General features: G+C 37.3%; 1 protein-coding gene across 1 annotated transcript in view; it reads left to right on the forward strand.

The window, feature by feature from the left end:
• Positions 1–22,682, forward strand: part of APBB2 (amyloid beta precursor protein binding family B member 2) — a 476,036-nt gene extending 453,354 nt beyond the window's left edge. The window contains exon 18 of the mRNA XM_081232470.1: positions 22,559–22,682. Coding sequence (XP_081088596.1) covers positions 22,559–22,570 — 12 coding nt within the window. The 3' untranslated portion in view covers positions 22,571–22,682. The remainder of the gene's footprint in view (positions 1–22,558) is intronic.
• The last annotated feature ends 302 nt before the right edge of the window (positions 22,683–22,984 follow it).

Below are 22,984 nucleotides of genomic sequence, written 5' to 3' on the forward strand. Positions count from 1 at the left end.
GTAACATATATGTACTTCACATTTCTTGCTTGGTTTAGGAAAGTCTTCAGTAAAATAGAAATGGGCGTTGGATTGTGGAACTTCACAAATTATGTTTCAAGTTTTAAGTGAAAAAAGTCGAAATCATTTTAAAAATCAATAAAAGAGTTGCTAATATCTACTTAAAAGAAAAAAAGAAACCTGCTAGGTACTTGGTCTCCATTTTCTCCATAAGGCAAAAACCAAAGCCTGCAAGTTGAGTGAAGTTCTTCATTTTGTACTGAGATCAAACAAAGTCACATGAAAATCTTGCAAGTCCAAGCCCCAAACTCAGCAAAAAGCATGCTAAATATACTTGAATTAAATATTGGCTACTGGTTAGGAATCTCAGATGTTGTTCATCTACTTTGTAAAAGTGGTCCAATCTGGAAAAGAAACATAATTTACATAACTAAGATCAGTTATGGTCACTCAGGAATTCTAAACTGTGTTCACTAGTCCTTCCTCTGTGGGTTAAACAGGAAGGGATAGACTGGCATTTGATGAACTGATATCTATGTAACCTTAGGCGAGTCCTTAACATCCCTCGGCCTCAGTTTCTGCATCTGTAAGGTGGAGTTAGTAATGCCTACCTTCGAGGATGTTTGTGAGGATTTAGTGGAATGATGTGTGTCGAGAAGACCCTCTGGAAAATATCAATAGTAGCTCAATAGTTAGTCCCTCCTTTCCCCCTCTATAAGTTTTATTTATGAAGCAGCTTTTTTAATCTTTAGACCCTAGAAGGTATGAGATTACAGAGAAAGCTAGTCTGCTGAACTAGCATCTGAAAGACTTTTACTGGAATAGTAAAATAGAGATGTTTGAGGTAGACTGGTATAGTCAATGGTTTTCAACTTTCACGCACCTAAAACCCTTGTTAAAAGTGCAGATTCCTGGAATTATCCCCAGAGATTCTGAGTAGATCTGGAGTGGAACCCAGGAGTTAGCAATTTTAGTAGGTAACCCAGCTGATTTTGATGTAGTCAGCCCAAAGACCACACAGTTGGAAAAACTCTGGTATAATTAAAAGACTACTGCTTCTAATTCCACCTCTGTCCCTGACTTGGAAAAATCCTTTAGATTTTGTTCCCTGTCCTACAAAACAGATTAATTATCCCACCTTATTTTGCATGTGAGTTGTGAGACTTTAATCTTTTCACTCTCCAGCACACCTCCCATACAGTATCTTCTTGTCTACCAGGACAAAACCCAGCTTTTCAACAAGGCAGACAGGGTCTTCTGTTATCTGGCCTTTGTTTGCCTTTTTTTTTTTTTAATATTTATGTATTTATTTATTGGGCTGAGCTGGGTATTAGTTGTGGCACGTGGGATCTTTGTTGCCGTGGGCAGGATCTTCGTTGCAGCAGGCGGGATCTAGTTTCCTGACCAGGCATTGAACCTGGGCCCCGTGCATTGGGAGTGCAGAGTCTTAACCACTGGATCACCAGGGAAGTCCCAATCTGCCTTTAAAGCATCATTGCTTGGCATCCTAAAGGCACTCCTTAAACTTCCATATCTTTACACATGCTGTTCCCTCAGTCTTGAATGCTCTTCCCTTTTTGTCCACCTGGTGAACTCCTATTCAATCTTTGAAACTCAGTGCAAGCATCACCTTTTGTAAAAGCCTTCCTGACACTTGTATTAGGATGTAAATTTAGCATCCGCAACAGAGACTCAAAATACCACTGGTTTCAGTAAAATAGAAGTTTATTTCTCACATAAAGTCTTGTTGACATAGTGGCTCTCCTCCACAAAGTTGTCAGGGCCCAGACTCCTATTTTAGAATGCATCTGAAGGGTTTGCCCTTGTCAGCTTAGCCCAAGATGGCTTACCACGATGTCCATTTCCAGCCGGTGGTTAGAGGAATAAAGAGGAAAGGAAGGACGTGCCTATTACTTTTAAAGACATGACCTGAAAGGTGCACACATAACTTTTGCTTACCTTCTGTTGGCCAGTCACATGACATCCCTAGCAGCAAAGAGGGTTGGCAAATGTGTCCAGCTAGAAATGAAGGGTACTATTGCTAGAGAAGAAGGGGAGAATGGATATTGGGGAACTATTAGTAGTAATCTGCTACAAACCTCTACCCCCTGACCCCATCACCCACCAGTTCACTCATTTCCATTATTCTCAATGTCAAGCGTTCCCTACTCTATGTTCCCATAACATTTTGTGCATGCATATGCACATTCATTCATTCATTCATTTAACAGGTATATATTAAATTCTTACCATATACCTCACACTTTGCTCAGCCCTGGAGGTAAACTAAATGAGTGTATAGAATGATCCGGGACCTTACCCTCAAGAAATTGATGGATATACTTGTTTTTGGACACCCTTCAATTTTTATTATATATATTTATGTATAGCTCTGTACCCCCCCTTCTGCCATCCTTCTACTCTCACAACTTGAACAATACACACTCTAAAATAGTTTTATCATATCTTTTAAATTTTATTATATATTATATCTTTTTATTCCCAGATGCTTTTTGTTTTCAGAAAGAGCAAAATATCACTCTTTCATACACACATACCTGCACAGAAGTTTATAAATATGAAGATGTTTTAGGGGTCATGATATATTTTATTATGCACCACACAGTACATAGTACAATCTGTGGAAAATGTGAGGTAAAAGCTAGCTATAAACTTTAAAATACTACTGTCTTTCAAACTATAATTTGAGGAGCTCTTGTTTTTTTCGTTTTGTTTTGTTCTGTTTTTAATGATAGATCAATGTAAGTGACAGCTCACTGTATTGAAAACAAGATTTAATGACAGTCTCTATCCCCAAAGTAAAGCTTAGGCCAACAGTTGTGGGTCGGTGAATTCATGGTTATTATTTACTCTAAGCATGTGCATAATCCTGCCTCCTTACCTTTTACTCCTGGTTTATGGACTCATTGTGGACTTAAAGTATTGTAGGGGAGGGCTAGAAGGAAGCATATCAAATTTCAGTGAGCACCATACAGAAGTAACCATAGAGATAGGTACGTGGATTCAACTGTTGTGAAAGCAGATAGGAAAAAAATATAGTCTTTGTTTAAGTCGCACTCTGTAATGTGATCGGAACATTAAATCAGAGATGGTGTAGAAAATTAAAAGTTAGTTACCTGGAGTTTTCTGCAAAAGGAACTTAAAGAAGTGATTTTCTTTCCCCAGGGGGTAGAGTATTGGAAATATTTGTAAATTAACATTCCTTGCATTTGACTCAGAGTAGCTCCTTTATGTTAGCCAAGTAGGTATTCAAAAAACATTTGCTCACTTGCTTCAGTTTGATCTGGGCATAAAAAACTGTGCTCAGTTCCACTGAAGCTTGTTATAGAAATGTAAAAAGCATGTGAAACAAAGAATTTTAACTTGTGTTCTTAAACATCATGACACAATTTATCATTATGGTTACTTAGAAATGGTACCATCGATTTTCTTTACAATAATTCTTTTCCTTATTCTTTTTTATTTGGCAAAGCTATCTAGTGTTCCATTGTGGACCTAAGCTTGGGCAGCCATCAGGGACCCTTTTTGTCTGAGGATCCTCAGGGTCTCATGGGTAAGGTACATTTGGGGACTGACAGATACTGAAATAGCCCACTCCAGAGGAGGGAGGAGGGAATACCCAAGAAGGCAGGAAACTCACCCTGAGGTAAAGGAACATCATCCTCTGATGCTGGGTGAGAGTTGGTGTGAAGGAATACTTTGCATATCGCAGAGGGTAGCATTACTCAAGAGTTTTCTTGCCTAGTCCTTGTGGAAACTCATCCCAAACAACTTGAAAAAGAAATGCAAAGATCCCTTTAGGAAAATCAAAATATGATTGTGGGTTCTTTAACACAAGACCATCAAAGATTAACCAAAAGAGACATAACCACTTGCAGAGGGGTAAAAAAATCTTCCTTAATTTGGAAAAGCAGCAGAAGACTGGGATGGAGCAAAGAGTCTTGAAGGGTGGGCAAGTGAAAAGGAACAGAAGTCCAGAGCATGGCAGTTCAGAGAAAGCACCATTAGGAATAATTCTGAGATTTAGAGGCCAAAAATGACAAGGCAGCTAAGGAAGAGTTTGAGTTAAATGAAAGGGGAAAAGAGGATTCTAGAGACTTATCATCCCAGCCCTTGACTGTTCTTTGTGGCCCAAGAGAAACAAGGGTGACAACGGACAGCAATTGTAATAGATTGCAGCAACAGAGTAGTTTCCCAGAGTTAGTCATTCAAACACCACGTTCATGAGTTATTTTTCCATATCCATACACTGCCATTTATATTACTTACTCAGTATTTTATTTTAACTCAGAATCATGGTTTTACTTAAATAGAAAACTTGTAAATGGAAAATCATTATCATTTGCCATAAATGAAATAACAACAATAAAAACAAAATAACACTATTGAATTCTAGCTAGAGTGGTTGTACCAATGATCCAGGCTTGAGGTTGATTGTTCTTGCTTAAAAAGGGAGATGGGCAATGTTAGAGAGGCATTAAACACCAGTACAAAAATGACACTTTTCTCCTTGACAGAAGGAATAAAAGAGGATTGGATAAAGCAGCTTTCTTATTGTGTGTTGTTATTCAACACTGGTTTGGCAAACCACTTCAAATCATTTCTCATACCTTTAATGGTGCTGGCCTCACACTTGGGGAAGCGCAGTGTTAAGAGTTCTGAGTTCAAGAATTAGTTAGGGAAACAATGCTTCCTCTGAAACAAGAGGAAGAAAATATAAGAAATTCAGAACTAACCAAAAAAAATAAATAAATAAAAGGATCTCATGTCACAGATTAATTCCATCCACTTATATGGCACAGTGGTAGTGGGAACTTTGAAACTAGAGTCAGAAGACCTGGGGGTTTTTTTGTGTTTCTTTTTAATTGATTTATTTTATTTATTTTTGGCTATGTTGGGTCTTTGTCACCGCGTGCAGGCTTTCTCTAGTTGAGGCGAGCGGAGGCTACTCTTCATTGTGGTGCGTGGGCTTCTCATTGCAGTGGCTTCTCTTGTTGCGGAGGGTGGGCTGTGGTCACATGGGCTTCAGTAGTTGTGGCACGTGGGCTCAGTAGTTGTGGCTTTTGGGCTCTAGAGCTCAGGATCAGTAGTTGTGGCACACAGGCTTTGTTGCTCCGCAGCATTGGGATCTTCCCGGACCAGGGCTCGAACCCATGTCCCCTGCATTGGCAGGCAGATTCTTAACCACTGTGCCACCAGGGAAGTCCAGAAGACCTGGTTTTTAATCCTAATGTTGCCATGAATTTGTTGCATAACCCCAGGCAACTCTCTTCACTATTTCTATTTGTTTCTTGATATGTTCAAGTCTGTGATTTACTTACTAAGAAAAAAGCACGTGGGGAAGGATTTGATGAGACTGAGAAAGATTGGCAGTTTATAGGAGAAAGATATTTAAATATCTATTTTAATATTTGCTTAACAATATCTATTTCAAATATCCATTTAAAAGTTTACTTTAGGGCTTCCCTGGTGGCGCAGTGGTTAAGAGTTCGTCTGCCGATGCAGGGGACACGGGTTCATGCCCTGGTTCAGGAGGATCCCACATGTCACGGAGCAGCTGGGCCCGTGAGCCATGGCCGCTGAGCCTGGGCGTCCGGAGCCTGTGCTCCGCAACGGGAGAGGCCACAACAGTGAGAGGCCCACGTACCGCAAAAAAAAAAAAAAAAAAAAAGAAAGTTTACTTTAGCAAAAGAAGGCAGAAATGGAGGAATAAAAGAACAAAGACATATGACATATAGAAAACAAATAGAAAAATGGTTGCTATAAATCCTAATTTGTAATTACATTAAATGTAAATGGGTTAAATACACCAATTAAAAAGCAGAGGTTAGTAGAATAGATTTAAAAATCCAGGTATAAGTTGGCTGCAAGAGACATGTTTAGATTCAAAGACACAAATGGACTGAAAGTGAAAGTATGGAAAACTATAGCCTTGCAAAACAGAACCAAAAGAGAGCTTGACTGGCTATATACTACTATCAAACAAAATAGACTTTAAGACAACAGTTGTTTCTATAATACTTTTTTCTTAGAAAATATACTTGAATATATCAAGACATTCTGGAATTGGCAAAAGGTTAGTAAAGTTATGGCATGTCAAAAAATTCTGTTGAATCACTGATTTTATTGGGAGCACTGGGTGTGTGTTTTGGGTCAAAACACAGCTCGTTTAAGAGGTACAAACTATTATGTATAAAATAAGCTACAAGAATATATTGTACGGCATGGGGAATGTAGCCAACATTTTATAATAATTATAAATAGAATGTAACCTTTCAAAATTGTGAATCACTCTAGTGTACTTCTGTAGCTTATATAATATTATACGTCAACTATACTTCAATTTTTTAAAAAGGTATAAATAAATAAAAACAGAGCTCATGCCTCAATGCTAGAATATCCTAGCAAATCAGACTGCATGACAGAGGTAAAGGTATGGTTTTTATGGAGAGCTTTGCCCTAAAGCTCAGGATACATAATTTAATTGGTATGAAATTCCTTTGTGAAATGTCAGAGCCACTTTACACTGAAATTATACATGTTGCCTTAGCATTTAAATGCTTAAGCAAATATAAAAAAAAATTAAAAATTAACATTTCTTTTTCATTTTAATTCTAAAGTTAAGGATTATGAAGAATCATATGAAATGGCTGGAAGGGGTGTTTTATGTTTTCGTATAACTAAATTAAAACTTCCATCCCCCACAAAAACTAACCCACCCACAACAAACCAATCAAACAAATAAACACTCAAAACAACAAAAACCCTGAAACGATAATGACTCCTCACTAGGTCTGAGTGTACTATCTTATTCTAAACTAGATTTGGGGAGCCATCTGCTGGTAAAATGATGAGTTGTCTATGACTTTTTAAATGGATGTTTAGCTAGGGTTGCCAGATAATTTACATAATGCTCAGTTAAACTTGAATTTCAGATAAACAACAAATAATTTTTTATCATAAGTATGTCAGTACAGTACTTGCTCCATATGCCAATGCTACTTTGTCTTATAATTATACTCTTTCAAGTGACTCAGAAAAGATTTTCTTGAAGTCCAGATAGTATGATTATTTAGGAATATATTCATTGCTATATTCACATGCTCCAGCATGAAGTGTTTGTCTTCCTCTATTGTATTTATATCTGGCTCCTTGTCATTTTTTTTTAACATCTTTATTGGAGTATAATTGCTTTACAATGGTGTGTTAGTTTCTGCTTTATAACAAAGTGAATGAGTTAAACATATACATATGTTCCCATATCTCTTCCCTCTTGCATCTCCCTCCCTCCCACCCTCCCTATCCCACCCCTCTAGGTGGTCACAAATCACTGAGCTGATCTCCCTGTGCTATGCGGCTGCTTCCCACTAGCTATCTGTTTTACATTTGGTAGTGTATATATGTCCATGCCACTCTCTCACTTTGTCACAGCTTACCCTTCCTCCTCCCCATATCCTCAAATCCATTCTCTAGTAGGTCTGTGTCTTTATTCCCATCTTACCCCTAGGTTCTTCATGACATTTTTTTTTCTTAGATTCCATATATATGTGTTAGCGTACAGTATTTGTTCTCTTTCTGACTTACTTTACTCTGTATGACAGACTCTAGGTCCATTCACCTCACTACAAATATCTCAATTTCGTTTCTTTTTATGGCTGAGTAATATTCCATTGTATATATGTGCCACATCTTCTTTATCCATTCATCCAGTGATGGACACTTAGGTTGCTTCCATGTCCTGGCTATTGTAAATAGAGCTGCAATGAACATTTTGGTACATGACTCTTTTTGAATTATGGTTTTCTCAGGGTATATATGCCCAGTAGTGGGATTGCTGGGTCGTATGGTATTCCTATTTTTAGTTTTTTAAGGAACCTCCATACTGTTCTCCATAGTGTCTGTATCAATTTACATTCCCACCAACAGAGCAAGCATTTATCTTTAAAAAAGTAAAAGGGGTATAGATGTATATTTTATTTTTGACCTTAAAAAATTTTTACTTTGTGTTTTGAATTGGTAATTTATTCACATGGTTTTAAATTTGTTTTAAAATATAAGAGAGTATTCCATGAAAAGTCTCTCACTCCTATCTCTGACACAGAGACAACCAATATGCTTTATGTGATTTTAGTCATCTTAAGGAAGGGCATTATTTTAAAGTGAAAGGAGGCAATAGGGTTATCTTTCAAGGGGGAAAAATGTACTGTAGATGATAATAAAAGACATTTCTTTCCTCATAAACTATAGTTTTTAATTGAATGGCTCAATTTTCTTTTGCCTGTGGGGCAAATAACAAGAAAATATTCTCTTAAATCTTGGTGGCATACGAATGATCGCCTATAGTTGCAAGATCCAAACTATTAAAAACCTGCGTTATAAAATATCACAAGATGGAGATATTGCTCCATGAAAGTGACAGTTAAAGAGAGTGAGGAAAAAAATCTTTTGTCTATTTTTGGACTTTCTTTTTTCTATCTTGCTCCCTGTCTTCTGTCATTTGAGATAGTGAGAAGCATTCTAAGGGCCTATATTCAAATCCCAGATTTGTCTCTTTCTGCCTGTAATTCTGAATTAAATTAACCTCTAGCAGCCTTAAGATCATCTGTAAATTCAGGCTTATGCTTTTGTTATGAAGATTACATTAAATAATATATTTGAAATGGCGATGCCCTCCAGCCAAAGCTAAGAACACACCTGCAGTTGAATAAGTTGGGTTTATCACTCATTGCAATGAGGGAGAATGCACACCATGGGAAGAGGGAGGCCTCTCAGTAGGAGGGTGTTAGAAAGGGCCTATTACAGGATTTGGGCTGTGATTGGGTGATTTGTGGGAGGGTCAAAAAAGCAGGTTCACTCCGGATTGAGTGCTGTCAGAATGCAGGGACAGTTAATGATGGGATAACTCAATTTTATTTATAGGAAGAGTAGAGTGAGGTTAAATTCTAAAGGTAAGGAAGCAGTACTGAATCCTATTAGCTGGGAAATGGAGCTATTTGGTATTTTGTGGGTTGTACAGTGACTTTGTTTTTGTCCATGCTTGGACAGTATTATAAAGTGGTCTTGTTTTATCTCACTTTCTCGTGGTCCCAGAGTGACCTTGACTGATTTTGGTGTTTTGTGAGATTGTTTATGTCCAAAGAAGAATAACTTGACCTAACAATGAGCTCTAGGCCGGCTTCTGAGCACATGCAAGCATAGCTATAAGTTTAAGGTCAATCAGTAGATGTCAAGGGTTGCTTTTTTCTTTCTTAGAAAGCACCTGGCACTTAGTTGATGCTTACTAAAACTTCGTTAGATCTGGATTGTATTAGAATTATTTGATGATATAGTGTTCTCCCCTATCACTGGACTATGAGCTTCTACAGGCCAGAGTTCATGTTTCATTCAACCTTCTTCTGTCTCTCATGTGAAACAGGTGCTAACACTACTGACGCAATAAATGTCTTTGCAGCCTTACTCTTGTTGCCTCTGCTCCTCTCTCCCTCCTTCTGTGTCCTCCCTCCCTTTTCACTCTTTTAATCAGTTGTAGTAAACAAGTACATATAAGGTTGATAAAACAGAGATTTCTATAGCACAACCATAGAATGATATCGTTTTAAAGAAGTTAGCCAAAATAGAAACTTTTCTCTTTGCTCTCCCAAACATTTAAGGGGGTCCAAGTACAAGTACATAATAGCTCTTATTTTAAATTGTCACTATTTTTTTTAAAATATAGATAAATAAATAAATAATCTTCACTATTTAGAATTCTCTTGCACCCAGAGGCTTCTAGGAGCCTCTCATCTTCCTTCACCACAACTTCATATACACCCTTTGTGGTCCCTTCACTTTTCTCCTCTCTGCTCTGCACAGTGCCACACAACATACTCTGAAGGACCTGCTGCTTTTTATAGGCTCTGGTTGGTTTTCTCTGGTTCTGTTTTCTTCTCAAAGAGTTGGGGTGAGTATGGGTGAATTTTCATTTCCTGTAATGGTAGGCAAGGCTTTTCAGGTCAGTGTTCCCATAGAAAAATTAATTCTGGAAAAATATGAAAACAATAACTGGATGCTTCAAAATAGTAAGGAATTAAAAGGCTAAAACTAAAGCTAATCCAGGAACCCAGAAAGGTGCTCAGGATACAGAATCTGCTTTTGCTCTAAGGGTATTTGTTGATCCCAGTAAATCTGAACCTTCGTTGAGGTGGCCTTGACCGGTGAGGAGGTCAGAAATGAAAGCACAGGTCTGCAGAAGATGCAAAGTCTAATAAGAGACCTTCTCCACAGTATGCTGGAAGCCCAAAGGGATACACCCTTAGGGTCAGGCTGAACCAGAAGTAAATGAGACTTCAGACAGACTTTCTGTATGAATTGGGAATCTCACGACTTGGACCTATTGGTCTCATGTTGGTTGTGCCCCCCAGGGACCTGGCAAAAATAAATGCAAATCTTCTTTTGAGGAAGGAACCCTTCATCTAGACCTCAAATTATTCCTACAAATAATATTTCAAGTACAGTGGGCACACACCAAAGAAATGAAAGACACAAAGAAACAATGTACTATAACAACAATGAAAAACCTTAACCATTAAAGTTGTAAAGAAATAAATATAAAAAATAAAAAAGTAAGACCTTGTTCTTTTGACATAAAAAAATAAAGTAAGCAGAGTTGAATGGCAACACATATGAAAAAGCTTTAGAGCTAAACCTTGTCTGCAATGTTACTAACAGTGAAGTGTAGCTATGAAAAAGGTCCTTTAATGGAAGCAGTGTTCAGAGCAAAGTAGCTATAGACAGAGGGGGTAAAATCTCCCCTCCATTAGCAGCCAGTCAGACACAGACATCACAGTTAAAAGGATAATAATATCAATAACCTGGAACACTTCCAAAGGGTAATTGCCAACAAGGGTGAGAAGTCTGAAAACTGACAGCTGAGAAATGGCTAAAAGATCTGAGTATTGTTAATCTCCTAGAGCAGTCATTTTCAAATTCTTCAAGAAAAGAAGCATCTGACTTGTTCTGGATCATTCCGTTTGGCAAATAAAAATAAATAATGATGACAACTAGGATTTATTGACCACTTACTATGTACAAAGACAGCTTTACAGAAATATTTGTCATCAATCCTGATAATAAACCTATGAGTTAGGTACTGTTATTCCTAGACATAAAGTTTGGTAACTAGTCTGAGGTCATATTGATAGTAAGTTGTAGAGTGGGGATTCAAGCCCAAGGAATCTAATTCTGGAGTTCACACTGGGCTATGTTGTTACACTGACTGTTCACTGTACCCTTTTAATCCCCACACCAACCTTATGAGATAGGTACCCCAATTACTCCTATTTTAGACATAAAGAAAATGATGTTTAGAAAAGTACTTTCCCAGGGTCACAAAGCCATTGTTTTTATTTTTTTAAACAGCTTTGTTGACGTAGACCTGATATCAAATAAACCACACATATTTAAAATGTATCATTTGATAAGTTTTGACATATGTATATCTCTGAGAAATCATGTAGCATAATCAGTATAATAAACATACCCCCAGAAGTTTCCTTGTGACCCTTAGTAATCCCTCCCTTTTCCCTCTCCTTGCCTCTCCGAGCCCCAGGCAACTACTGATCTGCTTTCTGTCCTTATAGATTAGTTTGCATTTTCTAGAATTTTGTATAAATGAAATCTAACAATGACTGAGCTATACTAGAGCTGAGGCAAAAGGAAAAATCAGTCATGCCAACCCTTCCTTTAGTTAAAATTTTGATATTTTGTTCACGAATTTTTTGCATTAATTTTAATTTTTAAAAATATTACACTAAAATATCATTTATCTTGATTATTGAGTTTTTTGGTTCCCCCTTAAATTTTGTGCCTGAGGTAAGTGCCTCACTTGCATCACTTAATTCACCTTAGTCCTGGCCCTGGATTTATATCTTTTTGTTTTTTTGCTTTCTTTTAGACTGTTAATATGGTAAATTACATTGACTGATATTCAGATTTTAGACCAATCTTATATTCCTCAAATAAATGCTTTTTTTTTTGGATTCAATGTGCCAAAATTTTGTTGACAATTTTTGTGTCTATGCTCATGAGGGATATTGGTTTGTAATTTTCTTTTTCACAATGTTTTTCTCTGGCTTTTGGTATCATAGTATTGCTATTCTTATAGAATTGGTTAAGAAGTGTTCAATCCACTTCAATTTTCTAGAAGAATTTGTGTAGTATTGGTATAATTTCTTATTTAAATGTTTAACAGTATTCAACAGTGAAAACATCTGGACATGGAGCTCTTTGTTAAAAAGTTTTTTCATGGCAGATTCAATCTTTTAATAGATATAGGGCTACTCAGGTTATCAGCATCTTCCTGAGTGAACTTTGCTGGTTTGTGTCTTTCAAGAAAGTTATCCATTTCATCTACATTATTAAATTTATTGGAACAAAGTTATTAAAAATATTATTATTCTTTACGGCTATAATGCTTGTAGTGACGTCACCTCTCTCATTTCCGATGCTGGTAATTTGTATCCTCTCTTTTTTTCCTGTTTAGTCTGGCTAGATGTTTATCAATTTTATTTATCTTCTTAAAGAACTGTCTTCTGGTTTCATGGATTTATTTCTATTGTTTATTTTCTTCTATTTTCTACTTCATTGATTCCAACTCTGATCTTAATTATTTCCTTTCTTCTGCTTACTTTGGAATGAGACTTTTGGAGGCCTTGAAAGAAAGTAAATATATTTTGCCTTTGGGAAGGAGGTGAATCATTTGGGCCCAGAAGGCAGACTGTGGTACCCAATCTTCAAGATGGCCTCTAGAGATCCTTGCCTCTTGGTTTTTATGTCCCTGTATAGTTCTCTCTCACACTGTATCAAGATTGTTCTGTGTGAACCACAGAATATGGCAGAAGTGATGGTATTTCATTTTAAAACTAGGTTATGAAAGACATTGTGGCTTCTGCCTCACTCTTTTCCCTTTTTCACTCTCTTTGGGGAAAACCAGCTGCCATGTTGTAAGGGCACTTACCAGTGCAGAAACCCATGTGGTGAGGAACTAAGGCCTCTGGCCAATAGCCAGCAAAAAACTGAAGCCTCTTACCAATAGAACTTGAATGATGTTTGAAAGGGACCCTTCAACCCCAGAGAAGGTTTCAGTGATTGTAGCCCTTTGTGACAGCTTATGACCTCAAGAGAGACCCTGAGTCAAAACCACTGAACTAAGCTGCTCTGGCATTCCTGCTCCAAAGAAATGGTGAGATAATAAATCCTTGTTATTTTAAACCATTAAGCTTAGGGGTAATTATTGTGGAGCAATAAATTACTAATAAACTTATCTTTGTTCCTCTGTACATAATTATTTTTTCTCTGATAGCTTTCAACATTTTCTCTTTATCCTTGGTTATTTATCCCTAGTGGAGTTTTCTTCATGTTTCTTGTGATTGGGTTCATTGAGCCTCTTATATCTGTGGGTTTATAGTTTTCATCAAGTTTGAGAAATTTGGAAAAATTTCAGCCATTATTCCTTCAGTATTTTTTCCACTCTCTGATCTCTCCTCTTTTTCAGTGACTCCAATTATACATACTTTTAGCCACTTGAAGTTGTTCCACAATTCACTGATGCTCTTTTTTCCCCCTAGTCTTTTTCTCTCTCTGTTTAATTTTGAATTTTTTTATATTACTATGCTTTTACATTTCCTCATAATGTCTAATTTGACATTAATTCCAAGTGTAATTTTTTTTAATATCAGGCATTTTAATTTCATCTCTAGAAGTTCAACATAGGTGTAAAAATATACCTTCCATCTTGTGAGAGCACTGGAATCACAACTAACTGCTGAACAGTCATCGACAGGAAGACGCTGGAACTCAACAAAAAAGATACCCCACATCCAAAGACAAAGGAGAAGCCACAATGAGATGGTAGGCGGGTTGCAATCACAATAAAATCAAATCCCATAAACATTGGGTAAGTGACTCACAAACTGGAGAACAATTACACCGCAGAAGTCCACCCACTGGAGTGAAGGTTCTGAGTCCCACATCAGGCTTCCCAAGCTGAGGGTCCAGTGAGGGGGAATTCTCAGAGAATCAGACTTTGAAGGCTAGCGGGATTTGATTGCAGGACTTCAACAGGACTGGGGGAAACAGAGACTCCACTCTTGGAGGGCACACACAAAGTAGTGTGTGCATCAGGACCCAGGGGGAAGGAGCAGTGACCCCATAGGAGACTGAACCAGACCTACCTGCTAGTGTTGGAGGGTCTCCTGCAGAGGCAGGGCATAGTTGTGGCTCAAGATGGGGACAAGGACACTGACAGCAGAAGTTCTAGGAAGTACTCCTTGGCATGAGCCCTCCGGGAGTCTGCCATTAGCCCCACCAGAGAACTTGTAGCCTCCAGTGCTGGGTCGCCTCAGGCCAAACAACCAACAGGGAAGAAACCCAGCCCCACCCATCAGCAGACAAGTGATTAAAGTTTTACTGAGCTCTGCCCACCAGAGCAACACCTGGCTCCACCCACCACCAGTCCCTCCCATCAGGAAGCTTGCACAAGCCTCTTAGATAGCCTCATCCACCAGAAGGCAGAGAGCAGAAGCAAGAGGAACTATAATTCTGCAGCCTGTGGAAGGAAAACCACATTCACAGAAAGACAGACAAAATGAAAAGGCAGAGGACTTTGTACCAGATGAAGGAACAAGATAAAACCCCAGAAAAACAACTAAATGAAGTGGAGATAGGCAACCTTCCAGAAAAAGAATTCAGAATAATGATAGTGAAGATGATCCAGGACCTTGGAAAAAGAATGGAGACAAAGATTGAGAAGATGCAAGAAATGTTTAAAAAAGACCTAGAAGAATTAGAGAACAAACACCCAGAAGAATTAAAGAACAAACAAGCAGATGAAAAATACAATAACTGAAATGAAAAATACACTAGAAGGAATCAATAGCAGAATAACTGAAGCAGAAGAACGGATAAGTGACCTGGAAGACAGAATGGTGGAATTCACTGCCATGGAACAGAATAAAGATAAAAGAATGAAAAGAAATGAAGACAGCCTAAGAGACCTCTGGGACACCATTAAACACACCAACATTCTCATTATAGGGGCCCCAGAAGGAGAAGAGAGGGAGAAAGGACCTGAGAAAATATTTGAAGAGATTATAGTTGAAAATTTCCCTAATATGGGAAAGGAAATAGCCACCTAAGTCCAGGAAGCACAGAGAGTCTCAGGCAGGATAAATCCAAGGAGAAACACGCCAAGACACATAGTAATCAAATTGACAAAAATTAAAGGCAAAGAAAAATTATTAAAACAAGGGGAAAATGACAACATACAAGGGAACTCCCATAAGGTTAACAGCAGATTTCTCAGCAGAAACTCTACAAGCCAGAAGGGAGTGGCACAATATATTTAAAGTGATGAAAGGGAAGAACCTACACCCAAGATGACTCTACCCGACAAGGATCTCATTCATATTCGATGGAGAAATCAAAAGCTTCATAGACAAGCAAAAGCTAAGAGAATTCAGCACCACCAAACCAGCTCTACAACAAATGTTAAAGGAACTTCTCTAAGTAGGAAACACAAGAGAAGAAAAGGACCTACAAAAACAAATGCAAAACAATTAAGAAAATGGTAATAGGAACATACATATTGATAATTACCTTAAATGCGAATGGATTAAATGCTCCAACCAAAAGACCAAAAGACGCAGGCTCGCTGAATGGATACAAAAACAAGGCCCATATATATGCTGTCTACAAGAGACCCACTTCAGACCTAGGGACACATACAGACTGAAAGTGAGGGGATGGCAAAAGATATTCCATGCAAATGGGCATCAAAAGAAAGCTGGAGTAGCAATACTCATATCAGTTAAAATACACTTTAAAATACAGAACATTACAAGAGACAAGGAAGGACACTACATCATGATCAAGGGATCAATCCAAGAAGAAGATATAACAATTACAAATATATATGCACCCAACATAGGAGCACCTCAATACATTAGGCAAATACTAACAGCTATAAAAGAGGAAATCAGCAGTAACACAAGAATAGTGGGGGACTTTAACACCTCACTTACACCAATGGACAGATCATCCAGACAGAAAATTAAAAAGGAAACACAAGCTTGAAATGACACAATAGACCAGATAGATTTAATTGATATTTATAGGACATTCCATCCAAAAACAGCAGATTACACTTTCTTCTCAAGTGCACACAGAACGTTCTCCAGGATTGATCACATCTTGGGTCACAAATCAAGCCTCAGTAAATTTAAGAAAATTGAAATCATATCAAGCATCTTTTCTGACCACAACACTATGAGATGAGAAATAAATTACAGGGAAAAAAATGTAAAAAACACAAACACATGGAGGCTAGACAATACATTACTAAATAACCAAGAGATTACTGAAGAAATCAAAGAGGACGAATGACAATGAAAACACGATGATCCAAAACCTATGGGATGCAGCAAAAGCAGCTCTAAAAGGGAAGTTTATAGAAATACAATCCTACCTCAAGAAACAAGAAAAATCTCAAATAAACAAACTAACCTTACACCTAAAGGAACTAGAGAAAGAAGAACAAACAAAACCCAAAGTTAGTAGAAGGAAAGAAATCATAAAGATCAGAGCAGAAATAAATGAAATAGAAACAAAACGATAATAAAGATCAATAAAACTAAAAGCTGGTGCTTTGAGAAGATAAACAAAATTAATAAAACTTTAGCCAGACTCATCAAGAAAGAGGGAGAGGACTCAAATCAATAAAATTCGAAATGAAAAAGGAGAAGTTGCAATGGACACCACAGAAATACAAAGCATCCTAAGAGACTACTACAAGCAACTCTATGACAATAAAATGGACCACCTGGAAGAGATGGACAAATTCTTAGAAAGGTTTTGCCTTCCAAGACTGAACCAGGAAGAAATAGAAAATATAAACAGACCAATCACAAGTAATGAAATTGAAACTGTGATTAAAAATCTCCCAACAGGGCTTCCCTGGTGGCGCAGTGGTTGAGAGTCTGCCTGCGGATGCAGGGGACACGGGTTCATGCCCCGGTCCGGGAAGATCCCACATGCTGCTGAGTGGCTAGGCCCGTGAACCATGGCCGCTGAGCCTGCGCATCTGGAGCCTGTGCTCCGCAACGGGAGAGGCCACAACAGTGAGAGGCCCGTGTACCACAAAAAAAAAAAAAAAAAAAAAAAAAGGCAGAAGACCTAAATAGACATTTCTCCAAAGAAGACATATGGATGGCCAAGAGACACATGAAAAGCTGCTCAACATCACTAATTATTAGAGAAATGCAAATCAAAACTACAATGAGGTATCACCTCATACCGATCAGAATGACCATTATCAGAAAATCTACACACAACAAATGCTGGAGAGCATGTGGAGAAAGGGAACCCTCTTGCACTGTTGGAGGGAATGTAAATTGAGAGAGCCACTATGCAAAACAGTATGGAGGTTCCTTAAAAAACTAAAAATAGAATTACCATATGACCCAGCAATCCCACTACTGAGCATATACCCAGAGAAAACCATAATTCAAAAAGACACTTGCACTGCAACGTTCATTGCAGCACTATTTACAATAGCCAGGTCATGGAAGCAACCTAAATGCCCATCAACAGATGAATGGATAAAGAAGATGTGGTACATATATACAATGGAATATTACTCAGCCATAAAAAGGAACGAAAGTGGGTCATTTGTAGAGACGTGGATGTATCTAGAGACTGTCATACGGAGTAAAGTAAGTCAGAAAGAGAAAAACAAATATCAAATATTAACGCATATATGTGGAACCTAGAAAAATGGTACAGATGAACTGGTTTGCAGGGCAGAAATTGAGACACAGATGTAGAGAACACATGTATGGACACCAAAGGGGGAAAGCAGCGGGGGGTGGGGTGCGTGTGTGTGTGTGTGTGTGTGTGTGTGTGTGTGTGTGTGATGAATTGGGAGATTGGCATTGACATATGTATACTAATATGTATAAAATGGATAACTAATAAGAACCTGCTGTATAAAAAAATTATTTCAAAATGAAATAGTAAAAAAAGAAAAGAACCTGCTGTATTAAAAAAATAAAATAAAATACAAAAAAATATATATATATATATGTATATACTTTCCATTCCCTACTTAAATGTTCAGTCTTTTCTCTAGTTTCTTGAACATATGTTCTAATATCCTTGTCTACTAATTCTATCACCTGTGTCATCCCTAGGTTAGTTTTAATTGATTTTTCTCCTCATTATGGATTGTATTTTTCTGCTTCTTTGCATGCTCAGCAATTTTTGACTGGATACAAGACATTGTAAAAATTTACCTTGTGAAGAGCTGAATATTTTCATAATTTTATAAGTAGTATAAAGATCTTAACTGAGTTCCAGAGCTTTGTTCTAGAACTCAGTTAAGCTTATTGGAAACAGATCCTTTCAGATCTAACTCTTAAGTTTATTTATCCAGGACCAGAGCAGCATTTAGTCTAGGAATAATTTTCCCCCACCCCTGAGACAAGACTCTTCTTAGAATTATAACCAGTATCTTCAAATTATGAGATTTTCCAGCCTGTCTGTTAGGAACAGGGACTAGTTCTGGCCTTTCGTGAGCTCCAAGAACTGGTCACTCTTCCCTCTAATCCTTTCAGGTGGTTCTTTTCCTGACCCTGGGTAATTTCCTCACACACATTCACAGATCGGCACTCAACCAAAAACTAAAGGGGACCCTCTGCACATCTCCAGAGGTGTCTCTCTGTGCTGCTCTCTCTGATCCTGGAATCTGCTCTGTGAATTCTATTGACCTTGGCTCCCATGGACCAGCAACTCCAAGGGAGAGTTGGGGAAATACTGCTGGTTTCCACTTGGGTTCCCAACTCTCTGAGGCCTGGAAATTTTCTCTAGGCAGTAAGCTGCAGGCAATTGTGGCCTTACCTCATTTGTTTCCCATCACTCAGGGATCATTGTCCTTGTTTGCCTAGTGTCAATATCTTGAATTCTGTCATTTCCTATATTTTGTTCAGTTCTGATTGCTTCAGATGGGAGAGTAAATCAAGTCATTGTTACTCCATCTTGAGTAGAAGCAGAAGCTGTCTAAAAAAACAAAACATCCTGTTCTAAATCATTGAATTACAGCACCTTAAACAACAACAAAACTAAACAAATATACATTAAGATAGTACCTGTCTTAGTTCAGGTGCTATAACAAAGTACCATAGCCTGGGTGGCTTATAAACAGAAATTTCTTTCTCACAGTCTGGAGGCTGCAAGTCTGAGATCAGGGTGCCAGCATGGTCAGGTACCAGTGACAGCCCTCATCTGGGTTGCAGACTGCTAACTTCTTGTTATACCCTCACATGGTAGAGGAAAACACCCAAGTGACCTAGTTCTTTGGTCTCTTCTTATACAGGCACTTAATTACATTCATGAGGGCTCCACTCTGATGACCTAGGTATCTCCTGAAAGGTCCCTTCTACAAATACTATTATTTTGGGGATTAGATTTCAACATACAAATTTTGGGAGGACACAAACTTTCAGTCCATAACAACACCAAAGTGTATTTTGACTCAATATAAAAATGCCTTTCTATAATGACAGTTACACAAAAATGGAATAGTTTTCCTTGAAAAGTAGTGTGTTCCCTGTTACTGCAGATGTTAACAGTGGTTATAAGCATTGTCTGGATATTGTGGGAAATATGCAAGTAGGGTCCGCAAACCACAGCCCGCAGGCCAAATATGTCCCACCACCTGTTTCTGTCAGTAAAGGTTTATTGCCACACAGCCATACACATTTTTTTTTTTTTACATATTGTGTGTGGTGCTTTTATGCTACAATGGCATAATGGAGCAGTTGTGCTAGAGACTCTGCCCTTCACAGCCTAAAATATTTACTATCTGGCCCCTTGCAGAAAAAGTTTGCCAACCCTGTTTTAAAGCTTCTGATGTGGCTGATGTGACAAAGCGACCTCTCTGATTTCTTCCCAATTTGAGATTCTATGAGTCTATGGAGGCAGGGAATAAGTTTCTTATCTAATACAAGTTTTGCATCTTCCTCTATCACATATTTATGTTTATTTTAATATAATATTCTGCTCCCCACTTCAGTTTTCTGGGTAAAGTTGATCCTCCCCAAATAGTCCTATACTTGTCCTTTAATTTTGCATATCTCCTCCCCACCACCATATAATCCTAGTGATGCAGTATCAACGTATACACTCTCCGCCTACTACTTCTTCTACTCTGCTCCTGTTTTTCTTTCCCCTTTACCTTCCCGCTTTCTCTTCTCCCTTTCTCTTTCTTCCCCCCTTCTCCCTCCCCCTTTCTCTTTCTCTTCCTTCTCTTCCTTCTTCCTCTTCTCTTTTATTCAATAATTATTTATAAACACCTCACCAGGCTATTTTAGACATTGGGGCTATAGAAGTTATAAGACAGTCTCTGCCATCACAAAGCTTACATTGGTACCCCGATTTGAAAAGCAGCCATTGTATGTTCCCAGGTCACAAACAAGCGAGTGTCACCAAAAAGGATTTCAGAGAATCCAAGGAAAGACACACTCACCAACTTTCACAATGTAAGAAAACCCAGAGTGATCATTCCCTGGCAAGGCAATGCCCCACAGCCAATCTTCCTAATTTTATTGAAAACTAAAAATAGCTTCTGCTTCAATATCCATGCAAAACCTCTTCATTCTAATTTCTGTTAATTGATTTTTTAAAGCAAAGTCTTCTTTAGGAGAATACTTTTTTATTATCACTTTCAATTTTTTTCTCAGAAACGTGTATTTAATAGAGAATTAGAATAAATTATGATACTGGAAAGTAAGCAATACTAGTTATGGAGGATTCTGTAACTGCGATCCATTTAACCCAATAATTTAACAGTGTCTTCATCTCCAAATTGAGCTTTGTACTTTGGATGTTGAACTCTAGTTTACAGAAAACTTCTAAAATGGAATTGCTACAAAGTTCTCCAGTTGTTTCAAACACAGGGACCTACTATTTGGCAAACCTGCTTGATCTTTGTTTCTTTGTTCTCTTCTTGAATTCTGCTGCTGTCCTATTTCCCTGGGTATGCAGTTTATATAGTTGTTAAAATGCTTTCAAATTGGAATATCTGCTCGAGAAAGGTACTAAGTAGGTCTGATAAGTAACTACCTTGACATTATGTTGCCTCGAATAAAATTCCAACATCAACTACTGAATAAGGAAATAGCTCTAATCTTGCCTATTACTTCTTTCTACTTTATTTGAACAGGACAACTTGAAATTGGCTATGTTTCTGAAAATAAAAGAAAGATATATAATGGGTTTATCAAAATTCCTCTTACCTGCTAAAAATATTACAGAAGGACTATCTACAGATAAAGATTAAGCAAATGCTATGAAAAAGCCACTGAGTTTAATGCAACATTCAAAGGAAATGTATGTTATTATATTTTTACTTACTATCCTCAAAACAGGAAAATTTCTGATTAATTTTGTTAAGATTAACTATTTACTGTGAGTTCTTATTTAATATGCTTGATTACTTGGAAATTGTCATTTTCCACTACTTAAATCTATAATCTTTTGTATTGCTTCTGTATAAATGATGGTGGATAATGTATATGATTACACATGAAAAAGTTTTAATTTAGTATATGTACAATATACAAAAAATGGATAAATTGGACTTCATCAAATGTTTAAATATATATTATCAAGAGTAAAAACTTTAATGATGTAAAGGACACTATCAAGAAAATGGAAAAACCCACAGAATGGGAGGAAATATTTTCAAATATATTTGATAAGAGACTTGTATCCAGAAATTATAAAGAACTCTTGCAACTGACAATAAAAAAGACAAATATCCCAATCAAAAAACAGGCAAAGGATCTGAATAGCCATGTTTCCAAAGAAAATACACAAATAGCCAATAAGCACATGAAAAGATACTCAACATCATTAGTCATTAGGGAAATGCAAATCAAAACTACAATGAGATACCACGTCACACCAACTAGGATGATTATAAAAATAATAATAATAAAGGAAAATAACAAGTGTTGGTGAGGACAGAGAAATTGGAACGCTTTTTATACATTATTGGTGGGAATGAAAATGGTGTGATTGCTTTGGAAAACAGATTGGTAGTTCTCTCAAAAACAAAAATGTAAAATCATCATTTTACTCGGCAATGCCATTCTTAGATATATATGCAAGAGAAATGAGAAAAAGGTGTCCAAACAAAAACTTGTATATGAATGTTTATAGCAGCACTATTCACAATAGCCAAAAGGTGGAAACAATCCAAACAGATGAACAAATAAAATGTCTTTATCTAGATAATGGAATATTATTCAACCCATAGAGAAGAATCAAGGACTGATACATAATGCAACATGGATTGAGCTTTGAAAACATCATGCTAAGGGAGACAAATCAGATAGAAAAGGCCACCAATTGTATGATTCCATTTATATGAAATGTCCAGGATGAGAAAATCCATAGGAACAAAAAATAGATTGCTCGTTGCCAGGAGTTGGGGGGAAGGAAGAATGAAGAGTGACTGCTACTGGATATGGGGTTTCTTTTTGGGGTGATCAAAATGTTCTGGAATTAGTGGCGATGGTTGCACAACTTGTATACTTTGAAAGGTTGAATTATAAGCATTTGAATTATATCTTAATCAAAAAGTTGTATGAGAAAAAAATGCTAGTGTATGGCTGAGATCAAACCCACATAGACCATGCAAACAAATTAATTTTATCTGACTCATAAACATAAAGGTGACATCAGAGTAGTTCTTTATAATGCTATTACATTGTATATATTTACCTGGCTTAAAATTTTAAGTTGTAAATTATAATTTATTTACTACACTAGTGTTAACTTGGGGGAAAATTAAAGTTCAATTTATGAAAATTAGAAGGAAAGAGGCTGTTGGTGGTTCCAATGAGATTTATCAACTTGATAATAATTT

The sequence above is a fragment of the Mesoplodon bidens genome (assembly GCF_964165515.1).
Source record: "Mesoplodon bidens genome assembly, chromosome: 1".
In the NCBI taxonomy this organism is placed as follows: Eukaryota; Metazoa; Chordata; class Mammalia; order Artiodactyla; family Ziphiidae; genus Mesoplodon; species Mesoplodon bidens.